The 26705-nt window shown below is 38.5% G+C and overlaps 1 protein-coding gene across 6 annotated transcripts in view; it reads left to right on the forward strand.

Moving 5' to 3' along the window:
- TASP1 (taspase 1) overlaps positions 1–26705 on the forward strand; it is a 249769-nt gene that overhangs the window by 102371 nt on the left and 120693 nt on the right. For 4 of the 6 annotated variants that reach the window (XM_079783747.1, XM_079783749.1, XM_079783746.1 and 1 more), the window contains exons 9-10: positions 17863–17982; positions 23923–24001. In XM_079783747.1, coding sequence (XP_079639873.1) covers positions 17863–17982; positions 23923–24001 — 199 coding nt within the window. The remainder of the gene's footprint in view (positions 1–17862; positions 17983–23922; positions 24002–26705) is intronic. The other 2 variants (XR_013814158.1, XM_079783750.1) reach the window with 1 other exon arrangement.

Raw genomic sequence — 26705 nt, forward strand, 5'->3', positions numbered from 1 at the left:
ATAATCTTGATTCCCTCCTTCTCCCTTGAACACATTTCCCAGATGGTGATGACTGAGTTTAAGAAAGTGTAGGATGACCGGTGGAAAATGCAAAGTTAAAGTATAGTATGGGTATTAACTTATTTAGAGTTTTTCAGAAAGCAATTTAGAGTTCAAGAAACTGAATTGGTTAGTCATAAAGGAGAAGAACGTGATCTGATGCCAGATGATCTACGAGGATGGGAAGGCAGTAGAGAAGTGTTATCAAAAGAAATGTTGAATGGAGGACTGTGTGACCAATATCAAGACATAATTTCTTCATAGATAAAGTGAGAGGTTTGGTGGTAAGCGCCTTAGAAGTTTGTTTTGAACAGTAGACCAAAGGGCTTGCAAAGCCTCCTGAAATAAAGATCACTCCTATATTGTCAGAAATTAGTCTGGTTTTCACAGCAGTTGTTTAAGGACATACTTTTGGGAAAGAACGTATTTAGGAGTGATGTGCTAAAGCATTATGTAAAGGGAGATACCTAAATATAAAATAATCAGAGGGACACATCAAAGGTAATAGGAAAATTGCTTTAGTTAGGTTGAGTTTGGATCATGCATATAAATTGAGCAAGATGCAGTCTCAGAGGGCATGGAGTTTGATTACTGATGTTCAATTAAAAAACATTTATAACACTTTGTTAAGTTGCTCCTTATAGGTGGATGAGGAACAAGACAGCTGCAAAAGATCCTAGAACAAGCCAGAATATAAAGAGCCTTCCTGGAAAGAAGAGAACAGTATGTTTTAGGTTCTACCTTTAGGCACAAGGGTCTTCTATGTGGTTGGGAAGCCATTCAGGAAACTTTCCTGGAGTTGCTTGAGGCTGCAGGACTTGAAGAAGGGCAGTAGTTTGATGCGGGGGTGGGGTAGTGGTGTGGAGAGCCACATTTGCACGGTCAAAGCAAGAGTGAGGAAGGAATACCAGTTTCTGTTACTCCAGAGAGTCAAGGCTCATGTTGGAAGAGAAGGCAAGAGGGTTAGGTGACACAAAGAGAAAATTAATTGCCTACCAGATTTAATTCATTCAGTTCATCCATTCAATGAGTAGTTTTTTCACAGAACCAATTTTGCTCTTTATTTAATGTTTATCTCTCTCCATGAATTTTTATTATATCTGTTTTCTCCTTTCTCTTTGTGCTGATCTTATTCTTTTTCTAACTTCTTTAGTTGGACATTTATCCTCTTAAATTTTTTGTCAACATTTTGGGTAAAATTTTTCTGTAAGTACCATGTTTACTATATCCCACAAGTATATAAATCTAATATCTTTATGATCATTCATTAAGTATTTTTGCTTCTATTTAGATTACTTGTTTGGATCCATAAATTATTTAGAAGTGTTTTTTTTTTTCTGTGTTAATTTCTAAATTTTATTTATTTTTGACTCCTAACTTAATTGTATTATAGGCAGAGGGTATATTCTGTTTCATATTATTTCTTGAAATTTGTTATGGTTTAGTGTATTAAATGTTATGTAAATACTAGAGGCCTGGTGCACAAAATTTGTGCATGGGGGGTGGGGATGTCCCCTCAGCCTGGCCTGCACCCTCTCTCAGTCCAAGAACCCTCGGGGGATATCTGACTGATAGATAAGCCATCATTCGGACATCCTTATCGCTGCCACGGAGGCGGGAGAGGCTCCCGCCACCGCCACTGCGCTTGCCAGCCATGAGCCCGGCTTCTGACCACTGTGGGGCAGCTCTTGTGTTGAGCGTCTGTCCCCTGGTGGTCAGTGTGCGTCAGAGTGACTGATCGTTCTGCCATTCAGTTGATTTGCATATTAGGGTTTTATTGTATAGGATAAATGTGTTATACTATTAGGAAAATGTTGGAAAATTTGTGTCTTGAATTCTTCGTTGTGTACTTGAAGATAAATACATTAGCTGTTGATTTTCTTTAAGGTAAAACATATAGTGAAATGCACACATCTTAAGTATATAGTTCAATGATTTTGACATCTGTGTACAATTATGTAACCTGCACCCCTTCTAGGATATGACATTTCCATTAGTCCAGAAAGTTTCCTCACACCCCTTTTTAGTCAATACCCTCATCCCAAGACAACCACTTTTCTGTTTTATTGTTTTTTTTTCACCATAGAGTTTTACCTGTTCTAACACTTCATATAAATGGGATTATATGTATATTTTTAAATAATCTTTCAAATAATGAGTTATGGGATTTTTCTTTTTATTATGTGTCTGAAATATTATTCAGATTGTTGTACATATTACTAGTTCTTTTTTTAAGTTTTTATTTTTTATTGCTGAGCAGTTCTTCACTATTGCTTATATCGTAACTTGTGTACCCATTCCCTTGTTGACAGATATTTGGTTTGTTTCTAGGTTTGGGCTATTACAGTTAAAGGTGCTACAAACATTCTTGACAAGTTTTGTCATGTATACTTTGATTTCATTTGGGTAAATACCTAGGGGTTTAATTGCTGGGTCATAGCTAAGTGTATATTTAATTTAAAAATTTTAAATTTAAAATTGTAATTAATATTTATTCCAGAAAAATAAGTCACATTGGATATTCATCATTATATTTTTAAACAGATTTTTAAAGTCTTTGAGGTGTATTCTCTTAACTATTTTGCACAGATGAATACAATTTAATGATCTAGCTAAAATTATTTTAAGGCGCTTGTCAGAATTATAGTTCTTAAATTTCTTAATATTTATTTTAATTCCAGTATATCTTAGGTTTACTGTCTTTTAACAGTGATTCTTTATGGGTATAAATTAAATTATATTAATTAAATAATATGTGAATAAGAATAAAACTGATTTAAAGTTGTATCAAAATGCTATCGTGGGGGTTTTTACTGTTCACATATGTAATAATCTAAGTCATGAGCATGTTTATCTCGTATTTATCATCACTTGTACATTCTCAACATACACACTGAGACTTTCACACTGTTTCGTTTTGAAGAGAGAAATCCCATAATTCATTATTTGAAAGATTATTTAAAAAACAAGATTAAAACCATTGCTTTTTTAACATTTAATGTTGCAAGCCCCAGGACACTGTTTAGGTATTCTGCCAGTAGAAAACATTGTTCTTTGCTATCTTTGAGGGTTTGTAATTTTTAGGTAATCCTCTGGAATTTTGTTATGGTGTGATTTTATAATTAACCCTATAACCCAGATATATGAAAGCCCCTTAAAATCATAGTTAACCCAGTTTATTTTTATTTTGAGATAAGAAAATATATTTTAAAATATATTTTTATTGATTTCAGAAAGGAAGGGAGAGGGAGAGAAAGATGGAGACATCAATGATGAGAATCATTGATCTGCTGCCTCCTAGACACCCCACACTGGGATTGAGCCTGAAACCTGGGCATGTGCCCTGATCAGGAATCGAACTGGGACCTTCTGGTTCATAGGTCAGCGCTCAACCACTGAGACACACTGGCTGGGTGAGCTAAAGATATTTATGTTTACTTTTGTTGAGTGATTTAGGGAATAAGTAACAAAATTTTTATGTAATATAAATAGTGTTTGCTGCATATGTTTGGCACAATTTTGTCTAGTGCTGCAAAGATATTTAATGCATATTTATTAAACAAAGAAAGCATTTTTAAAGAATAGACATCTTGACTGTAGTTTTCAAGAAACCTCATTTATAGTATTGGGGATTGGAAGGGTGACTTTCTTTCCTTCTTTTTAAAAAATCAAACACCTGTTATTAGAGCTCTGTGCTTATGTTGACAGGGTAATTCTAAAGGTTCAGAAATTTAGACATGAAACATTCTAAGAAGATTAAAATATTGTAGAAAAAGACACATACAAGGATTATTTAGTCTGAGAGGAAAGGTGAAAAGGTAACCAATCTAACAAATCTAAACATTTCTAACTTTTATAATTTACTAAAATTTATTTATTTTGGAGGGCATTATTTAAATTTTTATTTTTCAATTATAGATGACATTTAATATTTTATATTATATTAGTTTCAGGTGTACAACATATTGGTTAGACTATCACATAATTTACAAAGTGATCTCCTAATAATGAAATACCTATATAGCACCATATGTAATCATTACAATATTATTATTTTTAAAAATTATTTATTTATTTAAATTTAATAAATCTTTATTGTTCAGATTATTACAATTGTTCCTCTTTTTTTCCCCCATAGCTCCCCTCCACCAGGTTCCTACCCCACCCTCTGCCCTTACCTCCACCCCACTGTCCTCATACATAGTTGTACGCTTTTTGTTCAGTCTCTTCCCACACCCCCCACTCCCCTTTTCCCCCAAGAATTGTCAGTCCATTCCCTTTCTATGCCACTGATTCTATTATATTCACCAGCTTATTCTGTTCATCAGATTTTTTATTCCCTTGGTTTTTAGATTCACTTGTTGATAGATACGTATTTGTTGTTCATAATTTTTATCTATCTTTTTCTTCTTCTTCCTCTTCTTAAAGAATACCTTTCAGCATTTCATATAATTCTGGTTTGGTGGTGATGAACTCCTTTAGCTTTTTCTTATCTGTGAAGCTCTTTATCTGACCTTCAATTCTGAATGATAGCTTTGCTGGGTAGAGTAATCTTGGTTGTAGTTTCTTGCTATTCATCACTTTGAATGTTTCTTGCCATTCCCGTCTGGCCTGCATAGTTTCTGTTGAGAAATCAGCTGACAATCGTATGGGTGCTCCCTTGTAGGTAACTAACTGTTTTTCTCCTGCTGCTTTTAATATTCTCCCTTTGTCTTTTGCTCTTGGCATTTTAATTATGATGTCTCTTGGTGTGGTCCTCTTTGGATTCCTCTTGTTTGGGGTTCTGTGCGCTACCTGGACTTGTAAGTCTATTTCTTTCACCAGGTAGGGGAAGTTTTCGGTCATTTTTTCTTCAAATAGGTTTTCAGTATCTTGCTCTCTCTCTTCTTCTGGGACCCCCATAATTCTGATGTTGGTACACTTGAGGTTGTCCCAGAGGCTTCTTACACTATCTTCAACTTTTTGGATTCTTTTTTCTTTTTTCTTTTCCGGTTGAGTGTTTTTTGCTTCTTTGTATTCCAAATCTTTGACTTGTTCCTTGCAATCCTCTAGTCTGCTTTTAGGTCTCTGTATAATATTTTTTATTTCAGTCAGTGTATGCTTAATTTCTAGTTGATCCTTTTTCATATCCTTGAGGGTCTCATTAAATTTATCGGCCTTTTCTAGGAAATTCTTAAAAAACCTTATAACCGTGGTTTTGAACTCTATATCCAGTTGTTTACTTTCCTCCATTTCCTTCATTTGTGGCCTGCCTCTTTGTCTCCACATTTTGGCTGCTTCCCTGAGTTGATGGAGTGGCTTTGTGTGCTAGGTGTCCTAGCAGGGCCCAGTGGCTCAGCCTCCCCAGTTACCTGAGGTGGACACTCTTGGTGTGCCACTTTGTGGGCTGTGTGTGCAGTCTTGTTGTAGTTAAGCCTAGATTGTTGTTAGTATCACTGAGGGGAGTTGACCTCCAGGCCAATTGGCTGTGAGGATCAGCTGTGTCTCCGCTGGGAGAGCTTCTGTGCTCAGCTTGGATGGGGCGGTGTCTCAGGGCTGAGCAGACAGCCTTGGTTTCCCATCAGCCCCTCCCTATGAGGCCCCTGTGTCTCAGTGTCCTGCGGCAATGGCTGCACGCACCTCTGAGAGAAGGCTGCCCTGAGTTTTGCCCGCTGCCAGACAGTCCAGTTTCTCCCCAAATGAGTCTGGGTACCCAAAAGACTCACCCGGAACTGGATTTCAGTGCAGTCGGGAGGTTTTGTTTTCCTCCTGAATGAGAAAGCTAGCCGCGTGCTTGCTGCCCGCCCTCTCCACGCGCCGTGAGTCAGCCAGCTGCGTATTCAGCTGCCCGCCCTTTCAGCGCATAGGTCTCCGCACCTCTGGCCTCCACAGCTACTCTGGGTGTCAGCGTCCTTTTATCTTTCCTTCTAGTTGTAGAATTTCCACTCAGCCAGCTTTCCGGTGGTTCTGCATGATGTCCGCTCTGTCTTCCAGTTGCAGTTTTGAAATTGTTGTGCAAGGCAGCAGTATAGGTGTTTACCTATGTCGCCATCTTGGTTTCTCTTCTCATTACAATATTATTGACTATATTCCCTATGCTGTACTTTATGCCCTGTTACTATTTTATAACTACCAATTTGTACTTTTTAATCTCTTCACTTTTTTCACTCTGCTCCCCAACACACTTCTCTTCTGTCAACCCTTAGTTTGTTCTTTGCATCTGCGTTTATTTCTGTTTTGCTTGTTTATTTTGCTCTTTATGCCATACAAGTGAAATCATATGGTATTTGTTTTTCTTTGACTGATTTATTTCACTTAGTATAATGTCCTCTAGGTCCATGCATGTTGTCTCAAATGTTAAGATTTCATTCTTTTTATGACCGAGTAATATTCCATTATATATATACTAGAGGCCCGGTGCACGAAATTCGTGCACAGAGGGGGGTTGTCCCTCAGCCCAGCCTGTACCCTCTCCAATATGGGACCCTCAAGGGATGTCCGACTGCCCGTTCGCCTAAAAGGGCAGTCGGACATCCCTCTCACAATCCAGGACTGCTGGCTCCCAACTGCTTGCCTGCCTGCCTTCCTGATTGCCTCTAACTGCTTCTGCTTGCCAGCCTGATCACCCCCTAACCACTCTGCTGCCAGCCTGTTTGCCCCAAACTTCCCTCCTCTGCTGGCCTGGTCACCCCTAACTGCCCTCTCCTGCAGGGTTGATCACCTCCAACTGCCCTGCCTTGCAGGCTTGGTCCTTCTCAACTGCCCTCCCTTGCAGGCCGGGTGCCTCCCAACTGCCCTCTCCTGCTGGCCATCTTGTGGTGGCCATCTTGTGTCCACATGGGTGCAGGATCTTTGACCACATGGGGGCAGCGATATTGTGTGTTGCAGTGATGATCAATCTGCAGATTACTCTTTTATTAGATAGGATAGAGGCCTGGTACAGGGGTGAGGGCCAGCTGGTTTGCCCTGAAGGGCGTCCCGGATCAGGGTGGGGTTCCCTTGGGGTGTGGGGTGGCCTGAGCTAGGGGCCTGTGGTGGTTTGCAGGCAGGCCATGCCCCCTGGCAACCCAAGCAGAGGCCCTGGTATCTGGAATTTATTTTCCTTCTACAATTGAAACTTTGTAGCCTGGAGCGGAGCCAAGCCTGGGGCTCCCTCAGAGGCCCGCAGCCATTTGTGTTGGGGTTATAATTGAAACTTTGTTGCCTTAAGCGGGTGGGCCCAGCCAGGGTGTGCGGAAAGCTTTGCTTCCCCTGTTGCCGGCGGCAACCCTGGCCTGCTCTCTCAAGCTCCATACTGCCGCCATTTGTTTGAATTTGTTTACCTTCTATAATTGAAACTTTGTAGCTTGAGTGGAGGCTTAGGCCTGGCAAGGGCAGGCGGAAAGCTTGGCTTCCTCTGTTACCTAGGAAACCTTGCTCTCTGTGGCTGTAGCCATCTTGGTTTGGGTTAATTTGCATACTCGCTCTGATTGGATGGGGGCGGGGCTTGTGGGTGTGTCAGAGGTATGGTCAATTTGCATATTTGTCTATTATTAGGTAGGACTAGAGGCCTGATGCACGAAATTTGTGCAAGGGTCTTGGCCCTCGCAACCACGGCGGCTTGCCTCAGCCCTTGCAGCTGGGATGGCTAGCCCTGGCCCTTGCAGCCCCAGCTTCATCAGGAAGGTCGTCCGGATGTTCAGAAGGACATTCAGAAGGTCTTTCAGCTGTCGGGTCTAATTAGCATATTATGCTTTTATTTTATATACTAGAGGCCCAGTGCATGATTGAATCATGCACGTGTAGGGTCCCCTACACGCTTTCGCTTTTCACGGTGGAGCTGGGTGCCTGTGGAACTGGGTGGAGCTAAGCAGACAGGCACCCAGCTCCCACACTTTTGATGGTCCCCGGCCGCTGAGGGGGGCTACCCTGCTGTTGAGAGGCGCAGGGGGCGGGACTCCCGCCCCCTGTGCCTCTCAACAGCCAGATCTGCGGCCGCTGAGGGGGTCTGCCGCGGACACCTGGCTACCTACACACACACACACACACACACACACACACACACACACAAACACACACACATATATATATCAACATTTTTATCTATTTGTCTTTGATGGGCACTTGGGCTGCTTCCATGTCTTGGCTTTTGTAAATAAGGCTGCAGTGGACATAGATATGCATATTTTTTTTCAGATTTGTGTTTTGAGTTTTCTTCAGATATATACTCAGAAGTGGAATTGCTGGGTCCATAAGGTAATTCTATTATTAATTATTTGAAGAACTTCCATACTGTTTTTCATAGTGGTTGTACCAATCTCTCTTCCAGCAGTGCAAACAGTTCCCTTTTCTCCACATCATCATCAGTTGTTTGTGGACTTATTGATGTAGCCATTCTGTGAGGTGATATCTCGTTGCAGTTTTAAATTGCATTTTTTTGATTAGTGATGAGCATCTTTTTATATCTGTTGGCTATCTGTATAACCTCTTTAGAGAAGCAACATAGTATTCCATTGTGTAGATGTACCACAGTTTTTTAATCCACTCATCAGCTGATGGGCACTTAGGCTGTTTCCAAATCTTAGCTATGGTAAATTGTGCTGCTATGAATATAGGGGGTGCATATATCCTTTCTGATTGGTGTTTCTGATTTCTTGGGATATATTCCTAGAAGTGGGATTACTGGGCCATTTTTAATTTTTTTGAGGAAACTCCATACTGTTTTTCACAGTGGTTGCACCGGTCTGTATTCCCACCAGCAGTGCACGAGGATTCCTTTTTCTCCGTATTCTCGCCAGCACTTTTCATTTGTTGATTTGTGGATGATAGCCATTTTGACAGGTGTGAGATTGTACCTCATTGTCATTTTGATTTGCATGTCTTGGATAATTAGTGACTTTGAGCATGTTTTCATATGTCTCTTGGCCTTCCTTATGTCCTCTTTCAAAAAGTGTCTATTTAGGTCCTTTGCGAGTTGTATGAGTTCACTGTAAATGTTGGAGATTAAACCCTTATCAGTGATAACATTGTCAAATATGTCCTCCCATGCAGTGGGCTTTCTTGTTGTTTTGTTAATGGTTTCTTTTGCTGTGCAGAAGCTTTTTATTTTTATGTAGTCCCATTTGTTTACTACTATTTTCTCCTTAGTTTTCATTGCCCTAGGAATTGTATCGGGTAAAGATATTGCTAAGACATATGTCTGAGATTTTGCTGCCTGTGGATTCCTCTAAGATTTTTATGGTTTCTAGTCTTATGTTTAAGTCCTTTATCCATTTTGAGTTTATTTTTGTGTATGGTGTAAGTTGGTGGTCTAGTTTCATTTTTTTGTATGTGTCTGTCCAATTTTCCCAACACCATTTATTAAAGAGACTGTCTTGACTCCATTGTATGCTCTTGCCTCCTTTGTCAAATATTAATTGAGCATAATGACTTAGGTAGATTTTTGGGTTCTCTGTTCTGTTCCATTCGTTTATATGTCTGTTCTTGTGCCAGTACCAATACCAGGCAGTTTTGAGAACAGTGGCTTTGTAATATAGCCTGATATCTGGTATTGAGATCCCTCCTACTTTGTTCTTCTTTCTCAGGATTGCTATGGCTTTTTATTTTTTAAATTTTTATTCCATATGAATTTTTGGAGAGTTTGTTGTAGGTCTGTGAAATATAACATTGGTATTTTAATGGGTATTGCATTGAATCTATAGATTGCTTTCGGTAGTATGGACATTTTAATGTGTTGATTCTACTAATCAATGAACACGGTATATTCTTTCATTTGTTTATGTCTTCTATCTCATTTTTTAATATCCTGTAGTTTTCTGAGTACAGGTCTTTTACCTCCTTAGTAAGTTTATTCCTAGGTATCTTAATTTTTTGTTGCAATGATAAATGAAATTGTTTTTTTAGTTTCTCTTTCTGTAAGTTCATTATTGGTGTATAAAAGAGTCATAGATTCCTGTGTGTTAATTTGTAGTGTTTTCTTATAATCCTTTATATTTCTGTGGTGTCTGTGGTCACTTCTCCCCTTTCATTTCTGATTTTATTTATTTGGGTGTTCTCTCCTTTTTTCTCAGTGAGTCTGGTTAAAGGTTTATCAATCTTGTTTATCTTTTCAAAGAACCAGCTCTTGGTTCTATTGATTTTTTTTTAGACAATTTTGTTTATTTCTTCTCTGATCTTTATTACTTCTTTCCTTCTACTCACTTTGGTCTTTGTACATATTTTTCTTTAGTTCTTTCAGGTGTAAGGTTAAGTTGTTTATTTGAGAATTTTCTTGTTTACTGCTATGAATTTCCCTTTTAGGACTGCTTTTGCTTTTTCCCATAGATTTTAGTTTGTGTTTTCATTTTCATTTGCCTCAGGTATCTTTTGATTTCTTCCTTGACCTCATTGTTAATCAATCCATTGTGTAGTAACATGTTATTAACTTCCATGTGTTTGGGTGTTTTTTAGTTTTTTAGTTGTTTTTCTTATTATTGATTATTTCTAGTTTCATATCATTGGTGGTCAGAGATACGACATGTGGCATGGGGTCTCAGGGCATCACCAGTGCTTGATATGATTTCAAACTTCTTAAGTTTAATGAGACTTGTTTTGTTGCCTGACATGTGGTTTGTCCTGGAAAATGTTTCATGTGCACTTGAAAAGAATGTATTCTGCTGCTTTGGGGTGAAATGATTAAAAAATATTAATTAAATCCATCTGCTCTAATGTGTCATTTAAGGCCACTGTTTCCGTTGATTTTCTGTCTGGAATATCTATCCAGTGTTGTCAGTGGTTTTTAAAAATCACATACTATTACTGTATTACTCTCAATCTCTTCCTTATGTCCATCTATATTTACTTTATATATTTAGGTGCTCTTTGTTGGGTGCACAAATGTTGACAAGAGTTTTCTCCTCTTGTTATAGCAATCCTTTATTATTGACCTTCTTTGCCTCTTATTATAGCCTTTGTTTTAAAGTCTATTTTGTCTGATATAAATATTGCTACCCCAACTTTTTAAGCATTTCTATGATATGAAATGTCATTTTCCATTGCTTTACTTTCATTTCAATCTGAAATGGGTTTCTTTCTTGTAGATAGCATGTATATGGATCTTTTTTTTTTAAATCCATTCAACTACCCTATATCTTTTGTTTAGAACATTTAAGACATTTACTTTTAAAGTGATTATGGTAGTTATGTAATTATTTGTAGGTCCTTGTTTTTCATTACTTTGAATATTTTATGCCAGCTCCTTCTGGTCTGATATGTTTCTGTTGAGAAATCATCTGACAGTCTTATGGGAGCAGCCCTGAAGGTAACTATCTTTCTCTTGCTTCTTTTAAGCTTCTCTCTTTGTCTTTAATCTTTGCCATTTTAATTATGATGCATCTTGGTGTGGGCCTCTTTGAGTTCATCTTTTTTCAGACTTTCTGCGCTTCCTGTATTTGGATGTTTTTTCCTTCACCACGTTAGGGAAGTTTTTAGTCATTATTTCTTCAAATAGGTTCTCAATCCCTTGCTCTTTTTCTTCTCCTACTGGTACCCCTGTGACATGGATGTTGTGATGCTTGATGTTTTCCCAGAGGTCCCTTAAACTATCCTCATTAAAATTTTTTTTTCTTATTGTTGCTCTGATTGGGTGGTTTCTATTATTTTGTCTTTCAATTTGCTGTTTCGTTCCTCTGCTTTATCTAATCTGTCATTGATTCCTTCCAGTGTATTCTTCATTTTCATTATTCTGTTCTGCATTTCTGCCTTTTGTTGTTGTTGTTGAAGCTCTCACTGAGTTCATCTATTCTTCTCCTAAGTTCCTTAGGCCTCCTTATAACCATTGTTTTGAACTATGTATGTGGTAGATTGCTTTCATTCATTTCATTTAGTTTTTTTTCCCTGGAGATTTTTTTGGTTCTTCCATTTGGGTCATGCTTCTTTGTCTCCCCATTTGGGCGGCCTGTCTGTGTTTGTTTCTGTATTTTAGGTAATTTATTATATAGTAGTTGTCCTGTGGGGCCCAGTGGCACAGTCTTCCTGATCACCTGAGCCAGGTGCTCCAGGTGTGTCCTTTGTGTGGGTTATGTGAGGCCCTCTGTTGTAGTTGAGCCTTGATGCTGTTGCCATGTCTGTGGGTGGGGTTGACCCTCAGGCTGGATGGCTGTGAGGTTTGGTCATGACCACAGTAAGAGCGGCTGTGTGGGCGCTGATTCCATGAAAAAAAAAAATTCTCCCCAGCATGGTGTGGTGCCTGCTGAGGCATTCCTTTGTTGGGCTGCTTATGGAGCTAATTGGGTGGTGTCCTTTTGTGGTCTGAAGCCAGCCCTTGGGTGTGCTGGTTCTGGGGCTTTTGGGAGGGACTCTGGTACAGGTCAATGTCTACACTGCATGTGACCAGCTCTGGGCTACCTGTTAGGAGCTACAAAGTGATCCACAGTTGGTATCTGCCTCTACTGAGCTTGGGTGCACATGGGAGGGGCCAAGCTAGATTCAAGGTCTGCTGCCACCAGTACTGGGTCTGGCGCAGATCAGCAAATGGCCCAAGGCACCCTGAGATTCTCTCTCACCTGCCAGCCTCCCTTTAGGCTCACTGAAAGAGCCTTGGGCAGTACTTGAGTTGTATGAAGTAGGTGCTCAGGCAGTTACCAGATAGTGGTGAGTGGTGTTCACCAGGTTAATTCAGTTTCAAATTCAGTACCTGTGCTGGGTCAGGGGCCACTCAGCAAAAGTCTCAGGGTACATTGAGGCCAGCTGCCACCTGCCTGGGGCCTTTGCAGTGGCACGGGGTCTCAGGGCATCACCAGTGTGGAGCTAGTAGAATTCAGCAGGCTAAAGCAGATTAAGATTTTGCCCTATAGAGGGAAGGCTTAACACAGGAAATGTGTTGCTTGTTGGTCATGTAAGAAGATGACCCTCGCCCTAAAGCCACATAAGTCAGTTTCTCCCTGTGTGTCTCTGGCACCTTGTGAGCTTAGCTGAAATTCCTTGAGAGTAATTCAAGAATGCCGCCATGCTGGCCCAGGCTGGCTGCCACTGACAGAACCTTTAGCCATAAGAAGATTGATTTTCTAAAAAGAAAATAGAAAGGTTATTGGATGTTCTTATATCCAGTTTTTCCTTAGTTTCAGCTAAGCCAGATACATGAAAGTAGAGACTTCTAGCTAAATTATACTTTATATGCACATCTTATATACTCTGAGCCCACAGTGGCCTCACTGAAGGGAGCCGGTTTGTGGGAGGTAGACAAGGAGCCAGATCTGGGTCTCCTGTAGCCAGAGCTATTATTCCATGTTTAGGATACTCAAAGATGGTAAAGCTTTATGCTGGCATTGTTGTGCTGTCATGGAGAGCATTAGTCATCTGCTTTTCTTAAGTGGATGCTCACACCAACTTAATGTTGCCCACAAACCTAACAAAGGTGTATTAGAAAGTTTTGGTATATTTTCAAAAAAGGTATTTCATGCTTATTGTATTAAGATCATTCCAACTTACCCCGGTTTTAGGATGCACTTATATATTTGCAATTATTCTTTTAAAAATATATTTCTATTTATTTCAGAGAGGAAGGGAGAGGGAAAGAGAGATAGAAACATCAATAATAAGAATCATTGATCAGCTGCCTCCTGCATGCCCTGTACTGGGGATCAAGCCTACAACCGGGGCATGTGCCCTGACTGGGAATTGAACAGTGACTTCTTGATTTATAGGTTGACTGAGCCATACCAGCAGGGCTGAGATTATCCTTGATTTTAGCTATTTGATATTGAATAATTCTGTATAGAAGAAAAAACAAGTTAATGAGGTAAGTAACAGATAGATGGTGTCTTTTGGCTAATTTCAGAATTAGAGTGAAGGTTAGAGACTTAATTTTCTGGTGGAAAGTATCTGAACTTTGTTTTAAGGGATTTTTTTCTCCCTTTTAAACTAGTTTACATGTGTTATTTAATTTAATTCTTACCATAACTGTGTAATAGTCATCTCCAATTTGGAGCAGAGAAAAATAAATCTTTTGACATTAAGACCAACAGTGATTACTACTTTATTGGTTACTTCAAGAAAGCCTTATTTCAACGTTTTCCTTGACACATGTACTCTCTATTCTAACTTTATATACATGTATTTATTCTAAGGGAACTATAGTTTTTATACTTGTTTTTAGTCACAATTTTGTCAAGGAAGTAATGCAAATAGTGTGTTTTAGTCAAGGACAATAGGTACATGTATATCTGTGTGGTGCATATACTTTTAAGTATTTATGGAGTGTAAGAGCATAATAGTAGTTCTATATAGTAACAGTCATTGTGTGTTTTTTAAACTTTCTACGATTTCATTTCTGTACAAACAAGTGTGAAATTATTAGGGCCAAAATACCAATGTTTGTCTTTCACTCACTGTATCTGCACTTCATAAAAATGCTTAAATATTACTTCATCATCTTTAAATTTGCTTTTCAGTATGTGAAATCTGTGAACTAATTCTTGAATATTTATGGAGCAATCCTGATTTTTGCAGGTGTTGCAAGCCCTTAGGAATATTTAGCTTAATTTAGAACAGTATTCCCTATTTTTTGCTTGGTCTTTCATTTTTAAAAACCAAGTTACAGTAAATCTATCTATGTATAATCCTTTTGAATCTTTCAACAGTAGTTTGATTAGGTATATGTGTTCTCATAGTGCATGCTATCCTAATTGAAATGCAAAGAGAATTGTTTTACAGATAGTGTATATCACTGTGTAGATGTTATGTGTCCCTGCAGTGACATTTTTGTTTTATAGAATGCTTGGATAGGGTCAGCAGTCTCAGTTAATAAAAAATGAACTAATAAAGGATACTGTCAACTATAAAATAAAATAAAATTTAAAAAATTAGAACAGAAACAAGTAAAAGAGAAAACAAGTACAATGGGAAAAAAAACAATGAAAAAAAAAAAGAATACTGTTTCTTAACATTTTTGTTGTCAATGATCAGAATTATTTTATAGTGTCTATTTGTATGAAAGTTGTCCATTTCCAAAAAAACACATATATAAGATCATTAATTTAAAATACTTTGCAAGAAACTAGAAACACCAATTAGAAAGGACATATGCACCCCTATGTTCATAGCAGCACAATTTACAATAGCTAAGATTTGGAAACAGCCTAAGTGCCCATCAGCAGATGAGTGAATTAAAAAACTGTGGTACATCTACACAATGGAATACTACGTTGCGGTAAAAAAGAAGGAATTCTTACCATTTGCAACAGCATGGATAGAACTGGAGAGCATTATGCTAAGCGAAATAAGCCAGTCAGAGAAAGATAAATATCATATGATTTCACTCATTTATTGAATATAATGAACAATATAAACTGATGAACAAAAATAGATCCAGAGACAAAGAAACATCGATCAGACCATTAAACCTCAGAGGGAAGGTAGGGGAAGGTGGGGGTAAGGGGGAGAGATCAACCAAAGGACTTTATGCATGCATATAAGCCTAACCAATGGACACAGACAACAGGGGGGTGAGGGGATGAGGGTTGGATAGGGGAGGTAATGAGGGAATAAAGACACATATGTAACACCATAATCAATAAAGAAATTTAAAAAAATAATAAAAAATAATAAAATAAAATACTTTGTAATATGTTCATGGCGGTGTGATCATGGTGTTATGCTGCCAATTGAGAGTTGAACAAGGTGGAGTTTAAATCTTTTATGTTGACATATGTTAGTCTTAGGTGGTTTAAGCTTCCCGTTCAGCAGCTTTGTGCCTATAAAATTATTTGCCTCAGAATGAGTAGAGCAAGCATTTGGGTGATAATGATCCAGTAGGATGCCATCATACCTGCTTCTCAGGGTAGGGTTCATGGACCAGTAACATCAGCATTACTGGGAGGTGGTTAGATGTACAGTCTTGACCATTCCCAGATTCTTCCATCAGAATCTGCATTTAAACAGATTCTCCAGATGGTTTGTATCCATTTGGGCACATAAAAGTTTGAAAAGTCCTCCTGTAGACAACATAAGACTTGGCATCTGGACAAGAAAACAAAATTTCTGTATCTGAGGTTGCAGGGATATAAAGATTTAGGAGTTATTTCTTAGAATAATGAAACATAAGTCAAAAGTACATTTCTCTTTAGGGTTACTCATTTACTTTGATACTTTCATCTTATTCACCAAAAAAGATAAACCTGATTTCATCCGTACCAAGTGAGCAACCCTGGCTATTGTTAAGTCTTCCCCTAAGAAGTGGCATCCTCTGAATTTGAATGAAATTGAGTCTTGAGAAAAGGAGATGGAAGACTGTGGCCGAGGCATTAGAATGGCATAGTGTATACCATCACTCGCTAGGCTTGTTTTGTGATGTCAGGGATGCAGACATACTTTATTCCATCCTGATTAATGAATAAATATGTCCTGAATGTCTGCCATGTGCAAAATGAAACAGAGTGGATCAAACCTTTCCTCAGAGAGTTTACAGTCAGGATAGGGAACTGTCCTTGAAAGTCAGGCAACCTGTCACCGGCAGAACCATTGTATTCTGGGATATGGTCTTGTGGACCCATTGGCAAGGCTTCTTCCACCTGTGAAGGGACAGTAGAAATACAGCACTCATTTCAGTCAGTTATGCCTTTTCCATCAAGGTATGAACTGTTATATCAGTATATTTAAGGGGAAGTAGAATTCAGAACAAGAACCAAAGAAATGCAAATGCCTAGATGAACCTTCTCCTAATAGACTTAATGTAATATTTGTTGTGGCATACTCTGTCTCTAAATTTTTCAGTTTGCTTTAAGGAAAAGTCTTTTGCTTGCATTCTGCTTCAGTTATTTCAAAACTCTTTTCAATTTTGTTCAACTTCTGAGGTGGCTGTAGGAACTCATTGACTTTTCTGGGGATTTTATTTCAAAGCTTCTTAGCGAGGGATCCCTCCGTACAAATGAAGCCTTGCTCAGGAGTGTGAGCATAAACCACATGGGAGGAGGGGCTGTTCTTGTTGAACCTGCCTATGTCTAGCTCTTTCATGTATACTTGGGGGTGGGGATGAGGATAGAGGTCTTGGGTTCTAGGGCACAATTGGAAACCCGTGTCCTAGTGTTAAGAACACCACCAGGACTGCTATTAATATAGAAAAAAAATATTTTTTCATGATACCTTTTACCTGCCTCCCTTCATTATGATTTTTATCCTGTAATACAGTTTTTCTATCTTGCACAGGTGACTCAGAAATCTTCAAGATAGGAAGTCAGCTGGTTTTAGTCACTACATGTGAAATGCCTTCAGCATGTGGGACCTGGGACAAGATACAGAAACACAAAGATGCCTCTCAAGAACATACATTTTTCTAACATGCAATTGGCAAGCATATTGCTAGAGCAGAGATGGGGCCTTGCCATAAAGTTTCTCACAGGCAAGGAACTATAAAAGAAAATTATAGCATAGTATAGTATACTTTGAGATTATAAATGCCATTCTTTATATTTACTATGCTAACTCTATTACTTTTAGAAATTTGTATATAATTTCAAAATACTAATAATGGTATTTCACTTATGCCACAGATCTTTTCCTCTGCAAAATCTCAATTATGAACTTAATTCTTGAGACTAGGAAGGCACTGTGTTATATTATAAATCATATTAAAAATTTTTCCCTCCCTTACAAAGGCATGTTAGGCTTATTATGAGAAAAAAGCTTTTGTTCAGGATTTTTCAGTGGATAAAACATATTGTCTTGAACAGAATTTAAATGGCAACTTGATAATAGATCACTTTAGAAGATTGCTAAACGTTTCACTTAAGGATTAGCTCAGATTATATGTCATGATTTTACTAGAAATTATTATGTAGTCATATCACATTGTCACACACCATGCTTAGTGAATGCTCATTTGTTCTGCAGGAGAACGACTCAGGCACTTTGGACACAGTGGGCGCTGTGGTTGTGGACCACGAAGGGAACGTTGCTGCTGCTGTCTCCAGTGGAGGCTTGGCCTTGAAACATCCAGGGAGAGTTGGACAGGTGAGTCGTTGGGTTTTTAAACTAGCTTTACAAGTTAAAACATGGCATTTTCTAGCTCACAAATTTTAAACTGTAGAGACCTTTTTTCTTTAGAAAAAAAATATTGTTCTTTAACATTTATCCTATATAATAAAGATGTAATATGCAAATGGTCGTTATGCCGTGAAGTGTAACGACCGACGGGGTAACGAACGGATCACAGATCAGCAGGAAGGTGGGGCAGCGGAGAGCTACAGGAGGGGGCAGGGCAGCAAGCTATAAGGGGGGAGGGTAGGGAAGATGGGGGGAGCTACAGAAGGGCGGGGCAACAGGCGGAGAGCTACTGGAGGGCGGCGGCGAGCTACTGACGAGCTACTGGCACACGGATTTGTGCACAGGGCTACTAGTGTAGCATAAATCATCAATCAAAAAATTTTAAAGATTCCTTCTAAAAAAAATTCTCATAGTAATAGGGCTCTTTCTGATTTTTACCACTGCTAATCCTACTTTGGACAGGCTGGGCATATAGTAGACATTTAATAAATGTGTGTTAATTTCCCTTTTCTTTCTTTGTAAGTGTCATTCTTTTTAGGAGCAAGTTCTACCTGACTATTATTACTGCTTGCTTGTTAGGTGGGAAAATGATTTTAGAGTTAAATTTTGTATTTCTTCCATTCAAGGAACATTTGACCCCCTAAATTGCTCCTCTGATTAAGCATTTCAGCTATTTTATAGACTAACCAGTATTTCAGGTTACCACATGTGATACCATTCAAGAAATCTGTTTATAAGTAGGGTCTAATGTATGTGCAACTGGCTTATTTCCAGTTCACTTGCACATCTTCGCCCTTCCCCCTCCCCTTGCCCCCCTATCATCAACCTCTAGGGCTATACTGAGAATGAAATTTAACAGTCTGTTTGATCTAGGAAGCTTTCTGAGTAGTATAAACCAATTTGGCACATTGCTTATAGGCTTAATAAATATTTGTTAACTGAACAGATGAATTGGACACCATCATGGAATCTGTTAAAGTAGTTGCAAGGGTATGGTTAAGCTCAGTATTTGGATCTTGTATTACATGTAGAGCACTACTTGGCTGCTCTTTCACTTTATTTCTCATGTTTAAAGAAGAGTTGATGCCACAGTTGTTTTGGACATGGTGGTTAGTGAATGCTGGCCACAGAGTGATCTGATTCATGGAGGACATCTTTGCAAAGCCTCAAGTGTTGTTCCCTAATCTGCCCTTTATTGTGGATAAACTACTTGTGGTCCTATGGGGGAAAAGGGAAGGGAAGAACAATTAATTTTGTGCAATTCTTTGTCTACTGTAGAAGGGGATTTATGGGGAATCATTACTCAACATGTGTACAATGCTTTGAACTCATTATAAAAAGCCTTTGTCTGGTCATGGTATTTTTCCACATTATAATGTCCTGTGTATTTGTCGAGTTTGGAATAAGAAAACCAAAGTTGGCATATCAGTTTAGTTTTGGATGCCTTGGTGGAGAAGGAGAGAGAAAAACCCGCAGAGCCCCCTTCATAGCTTTGCAATTCCCATGACTTTCTCACTGTTTTTTTGTTTGTTTGTTTTGGTTAACAAAATAGCAACAACCAAACCAAGGATAGTTCTGGACTGTGTTAGCAGGATATTACATCAAATAGTCTTGAAGCCATTCTGCCACTGCAAAGAGGACTCTCCTGGATAAAGAAATACTCCCGTAAAACTTAATGTTTATTTGCTCCACTTGGCTAGTTTATGAATGCACAGTTTTTGAGAGATGAAAACTCAGGAAAGCATGTGGAGGAAAGGAGACAAGGTACTTGTAGCAAAATACAGTTGCTTAATTGGATTATATTGCTTGGAAAAGGAGATGTAATTTGCCTAGCCTGGAAATATGTAAGCATCAGATGAGAGGTAAAGAACTGTTCTTCTTGATAATCAGGACAGAGTATGACAAAATACACACGCAAAATTTAAATGTGCTAAAACTAGATACTTTTAAATATATTTAAATGTACAAATATTTAAACATTTTAGCATATTACCCTTCTTTAGATATATAATAACAGTTTAAGTTTTTAAATAAATCTGCTTCTAACTAAGGAGTGGAAAATTATCAGATGTGATTTCCTTTCCAAAGGTAGAGAAGTGGTTGTGGATATTGAAGAGATGAATCCAGACATTTTGGGTGGCATTAATTGGAAACAAAATAGGAATGATTGACCCATTCTTTTATAAAATTGCAATTTGAATGAGAACTTACTTGCTTCTTCAGTTTACTGTAATAACTAGATTTAAAACTGGGACATGAGCACAAAATTTATTATATTCTTCACCTCCCTTATCCCTCCCCACTACTCAAATACAAATAGATAGTTGAGTTAAGTGGAGTGGTTAAGAGTATGGACCTTTAATCTAATTCCACCTTTCCATTTACCAGTCTGCTTAATATGGACAATATTCAATGTCTTTAAGCTCTACTTTCCACCAGTGTCCTTACTATGGACAATATTCAATGTCTTTAAGCTCTACTTCCCACAACTATAAATGGGGACAAATAGCTACCTTCTACAAAGTTCTAGAAGATTAAATAACATAATGCATTAAATTACTTATCATAGTCCCTCATGATAACAGCTATAGCCGCTGTTTATGCTATGTGTGGCAGGCATGCTAATTCACATGATACTACAGCACTAGGAGGGGGGTGTTTTTATTATCCTCATTTTATAAAAGAGGAAACTAAAACTCAGAGAAAGTTAAATAATAATAATAGCAATATAATTTATATTACCTACTTTTACTGCATGATAATAGCTTTAATAAAATTTTACTACCAAAAAGAAGGAAACTTTTAAAATTGTTTATTTTAGGCCTGCTTAAGGTTGCTATATTTTATCCAAAGAAGTGGATAAGAGAGAGACAATTTCTGATTCTTTTATCTTACCTGTTTGTATCTCAGCCCAACCAATTTCAGAAGGTTACAAAATAAGACAACTTTAGGTCATAAAATTGAGGAGAAGTAGCCCAAAGGAAATTTGCTTAGAAGAAAAAAGAGTAAGAATAAATGTTCTGGGTTTCTAAGAGGTATCCTTGTGCCCTTATTTATTGTGTGTGTGTGTGTGTGTGTGTGTGTGTGTGGTGTGTGTAGGGGGAATGGAAGGACAATGGGCTAATGTCCAGGGTTTTCATTGAAGGAAGAATGGGCCCTTCTCCTGAGGTCATGTGTTCTCTGAGGCTTTGGCTGACCCAGCATCTGTCCCAGGCAGTGCCAGTTGAATGGCTTATCCTACAAGTCTGCCAGTTTTCTTATGAAATCCATGTGCCGAATTCCTTCTGTAGGCTTTCAGTTGCCACTCTGACCAGCCGTCTTATGTATTTAGGAAGCATAGTGTTTTCAACGGCAGTAATGTCTGCTATACTGGAAGTGTTGTGTTCAATTCTCAGTTTAACTTTTTATTTATTTATTATTAAAACAGCTTTATTGAGATATAACTCACATACCATACAATTCACCCATTTAAAGTGTATAACTCAATGGTTTTTAGTATGTTGACAAGATGTGTGCTACCATCAGCACATCCAATTTTTGATCCAGATCATCTTTTATGTTTCTACATTAAAGATTGCTTTAATGCAATTCCTATAGAGGATGCTTTTCTGATCTAGTATGAATTTTTTTTAACTTTCAGATTTTTTTCTTTATTGATTGAGGTATTACATATGTGTCCTCATCCCCCCATTGCCCCCTGCCTTCCCGCTGTGCCCTCACCCCCCTAGTGTCTGTGTCCATTGGTTAGGCTTATATGCATGCATTCAAGTCCTTTGGTTGGTCTCTCCCCCTTCCCCCGACCCTCCCCTGCCTTCCCTCGGAGGTTTGAGGGTCTTGATTAGTTTTACTTTTAAGAGGGCTATATTCATGACAACTGGGAATGGCAACTGTGGGTCATAAGACTTCATCTCCAATTTTCCTTGGTTTTGTATTATTTCTCAAGGAGGGTGTCTAGGAGAGTGGGGGGTGTGTGTGTACATTTTAAAGTCTTGAGGAACAATTCACAAATCTAGTATTCTTTGAGTGAGAAAAGAATAATCACGACTCTAGGATAGCTGTTTTTAAAAATTCAGAGGTCTTTAGGAGGAGGTTAGTGCATTTCCAGAGAATAGAACTAGTACTAGTGGGTGGAAGTTATGATAGAGCAGATATACCTATGCAATTGAAGGAAGAACTTTTCGCCAATGGGAAGTGTCCAAAAGGGGGATATGTTCCCTTATGAGACAGTGAGCTTCTCAGATTCAGAAGTATCTGGGATATTTTATGGAGATTCCTGCTCTTGGTAGAATATTAGAGCAAATGAGTTCTGAAGTCCTTGTGAGAAAGAATAGAATGTTATAGAAAGCTAACGCTTGGTCACCATTGCCAGTCTTCTTCCTCTAGTCCTCAGAAGTGAGCTCCTAGAAAATAACAGTACTATTTTATGGGAATATCTTTTTCCTCCATCAGTCAGTCTGGATGCTGAATGTATTGTCACGGCTTACCTCTTTCTTCTTTTTTAGGAACTAATTTAAATTTTTTTTAAACTTTGCATTGAATTCCGCATATTGCTATGCCAGTTTAGCCATTTCCTTACTGATTGACATTTAGGTTGTTTTCAGTTTTTGATTCTCACCGAACATGTGCTATTTCACATTGTTGTATTTCTCTAGATAGCTATTGAAGGTTTTTATAAATCTGTTCTAACTAAGGAGTGGAAAATTATCAGATGTGATTTCCTTTCCAAAGGTAGAGAAGTGGTTGTGGATATTGAAGAGATGAATCCAGACATTTTGGGTAGCATAATTGGAAACAAAATAGGAATGATTGACCCATTCTTTTATAAAATCATTGTAACTTACTGTGTTCCTAATGGTTTGAGACTTATAATTCTGCTCCAACACTTCACAAAGTTATTACATTAAACAAGCTCTTTTTCCTCTTTTCTTTATACCTGGCAGAATCTAGCACAACAGTGAGCATATACTGGGCCCTTTGGTACACAGTTGTTTGCAGTTCCTATTGTTCCACCCAAGGGAGGCATGGGAAAGGTCCTCCTTAATGGGGTTTCCTAGAGCATGGCAGAAGGATCACTGGCATCCCGCCTTCCAGGGCCCTGATGAATGTAGCTGATTCCTGGCCTCGTCCCCAGACCACTGACCTAGAGTATCTGGGAACCAAGGCTCCTGTCACCATGCTCCCCCCAAAATTTGATACACACCTAGTCTGAGAACCACTATTGTAAGGCAACCATAATGATTTCAAGGGGCCAGAAGAGCAATTAGCTGACAAATTACAATGGGGGAAGATTTTTCAGGTGAAGAAAAATTACTGTTGATAAAACTAAGAAACATTTTTTTGCTATTTTCTGAAAATTTTTAGATTACTGCAATAGCTGAAAATATAGGTTTAATAGTGTTAGAATGTTATTTGGATAGGTTTTATATAATCTCTGGTATTATTGCCTGGTTGTTATACATCATTACTAAATTTATTAGATGGGTATGATTTTGTCCTCTGTTGAAAGCCAGTAATCCTGTATAATAAAACCCTAATATGCAAATCGACTGAACCACGGAACGGCCAGTCTCTATGACGTGCACTGACCACCAAGGGGCAGATGCTAAATGCAGGAGCTGCTCCCTGGTGGGCACTGTGCTCCCACATGGGGAGTACCACTCAGCCAGAAGCTGGGCTCACTGCTGTCGAGCACAGCTGAGGTGGCGGGAGCCTCTCCCATCTCCGTGGCAGTGCTAAGGACCCTCGGGGGATGTCTGACTGCCTCTGAGGGATCCTGGACTGTGAGAGGGCACCATCCGAGCTGAGGGACCCCTCCCCCACCCCCAGTGCACGAATGCCGTGCACTGGGCCTCTAGTTACTTACAATATTTCTGTAATATTATATTTATCTATTTTCTTTTTTCCCAGGCTGCTCTTTATGGATGTGGCTGCTGGGCTGAAAATACTGGAGCTCATAATCCCTACTCCACAGCTGTGAGTACCTCAGGTATTTGCTGCTTTCATGGCCATTTTTCATAACTTCAACCAGGTTATTTAATGATTAAAAACAATATTTTTATGTAAGCATGTGCTAAGACACTGCACGGAAAAGAGCACTGATGCATAAAAAAATCTTTGATATTTGAAAGCTTTTAAGGACCATTTCACAATATAAGTGTCACAGTGTAAATGATTTCCTAACATTTCAACACAATTCTGGAGTTAACTATAACTTAATAATATCTTTATGGGTTTTTTTTCCCTCAAATGACTCATGTTAGTGCCAAATTTAGATCACAGATATAAAAGTAGCAAGGCATTTCAAAACTAAGAGATATTCTCTTGAGTAAAATGTTGACATAAAACTTATAAGGTGTATTTTGAAATGTATAATTTATGACATGCAATCCTCTGCACTTTTAATAAAATGTACATTTTCTTTTTGTACCTGTATTTAAAAAGTCATTATCATTTAGAAATGAGTGTGTGTGTATATGTGTGTATGTGTGTGTTTGGGGGGTAGTGGTGAATTTTAATAGCAGAATGGTTGGTGTCTAGATCGAAGTTTTTATGTGCTTGTGCCAGATGTACCGAAGCCTTTTCTTTTAATGTGGTGATATGCATGGTTGACAAAATAATATTGGTTTATATTGACAAAATAGTATTGGTTTGCTTTTACCTATCAAGCTACAGCCCTAGGCCTTTCCCCCCATGACCTCAGGTTTTATTAGTAAGGAAGATTGATATGCCTGCCTCTCCTTCCATTCCCTCTTCAATCCAATGGCCTTCTTCTCATGATAACTCTTGACTCTTTCTGCAGTCTCTAATGTTGGTGGCTGTTTTCTGTCTGTAGCATAGATTCTGGAATTTTTTGGTTTGTTCTGCTTCTCTGACCTGCTCTGTCTTTGCCTTCTTCACAATTCTTCCCATTGCTGACAACTGCAGATTTGGGCCCCTGCTATCTTGCCTTCATCTCACTGTGTGCATTCTCTTGGTGATTTGATATTATTGCTGTGTTCCCATTTCAGCAGCTATCTCTTAGGGTATATTGGCTTCCACTCTGGACTTTTCCCTTGAGGCCCATGTGAGTCATTACCTACTTCCTGTTGGACATGTCCCTGTGGATGTCATGTATACATATCAAATTCAGCAATCTCAACAAAATATCTTTTTCTTATTCCCACTCCTTGGCCATCTTTCTCCTGTATCCCCCATCTCTTTTATTGCCATCACTATTTTGTTCTTTGCTCAGACTTGAAATCTGGATACCATCCTCATATACTTTTGCTTCTTTTTATTTCTGCTTATCTGGCCCTGTCATTTCAGGTCCATGTTATTCTGCCTGCCTATTGTAGCAAGCAGTCTCCTGACCTAGATTCATTCCTTTTTTTATTTTTCTTGAATTCAGAGAGAAAGGGAGAGGGAGAGAGAGATAGAAACATCAATGATGAGAGAGAATCATTGATTGGCTGTCTCTTGCACATCCCCTACTGGGGATTGAGCCCCCAACCTGGCATGTACCCCACCTGGAATTGAACCTGGGACCCTTCAGTCCGAAGGCTGTTACTCTATTCACTTAGCCAAACCAGCTAGGGCTAGATTCATTCCTTGTATTAGTGGAAAAATTAGACTGTCAGCCACTGGTCTATCAGGGGAAGTCCAAATGCAAATTAATGTTGAGTCTAAACCACAGTAATATAATTGGCAAAAAGTTGTTTTCAGTCTTTTAATTTTGAAGAGATGAGTATAATATAATAATATAAGTTAATTTTTAATTTAATACTGGTAGCACATGGAAACCTATACACATGATATTTAAGAGTTAGCTTGTGCTCATAATTAAGTATGGCCCTATGTCTATGGAAAATAGTAGTATTTGAATAAACTAAAGTCTAAAATAGATAATTCATTATTTCATCTTTATTTTCTTAAAGAAGTATCAGTTTGTATTATGTGTCAGTTTTATTGTTGGTCAGTATGTTGTTTAGTAAGTTGGTTTGTTGTTCTTTAAATGTTACTCTCATGTCTAGATGTTAGGAAACCTAGATTCTACATTTAAGCTGAAATTCTGAGAGCCTGTGTGCGTCATGTTGGAAAAGAAATTCAATTTCCTTGGGATATTGCAGTCTCCTCCTTTCTTTTTTAAATTGATGATATGGAAGTTGGGATAACAACACATTTACTGGATTTGATTCTGTTAAGTAGATGGATAAATCTAAAATTGTAAAATTAAGGTATTTTCCTTTTTCCCATGGCTATTTCCTTCTTTGCCCAACTTGCATTAATTGAAGATAGTTTCATATGACCAAAGATAAGTTTAGGTTTCTAGTTCATGATATCCATTGTAGCTTTTTAACTTGGATGCCCAGCTTACCTTGTTACTTTTTAAAAAAAATATATTTTATTGATTTTCCACAGAAAGGAAGGTAGAGGGATAGAGAGCTAGAAACATTGATGAGAGAGAAACATTGACCAGCTGCCTCCTGCACACCCCCCACCGGGGATGTGCCCGCAACCAGTGTACATGCCCTTGACTGGAATCGAACCTGGGACCCTTCAGTCCGCAGACCGCGACGCTCTAGCCACTGAGCCAAACCGGTTTCGGCACCTTGTTACATTCTTCCCAAGTTTAAGACTAACCGTCATCAGCCCATAGAACCTGAAGATATTAGAGATGGTCTGCAGTTCCTTCCATCTGTGGGACTTTGTGT

This window comes from Cnephaeus nilssonii (assembly GCF_951640355.1).
Source record: "Cnephaeus nilssonii genome assembly, chromosome: 11".
Classification (NCBI taxonomy): Eukaryota; Metazoa; Chordata; class Mammalia; order Chiroptera; family Vespertilionidae; genus Cnephaeus; species Cnephaeus nilssonii.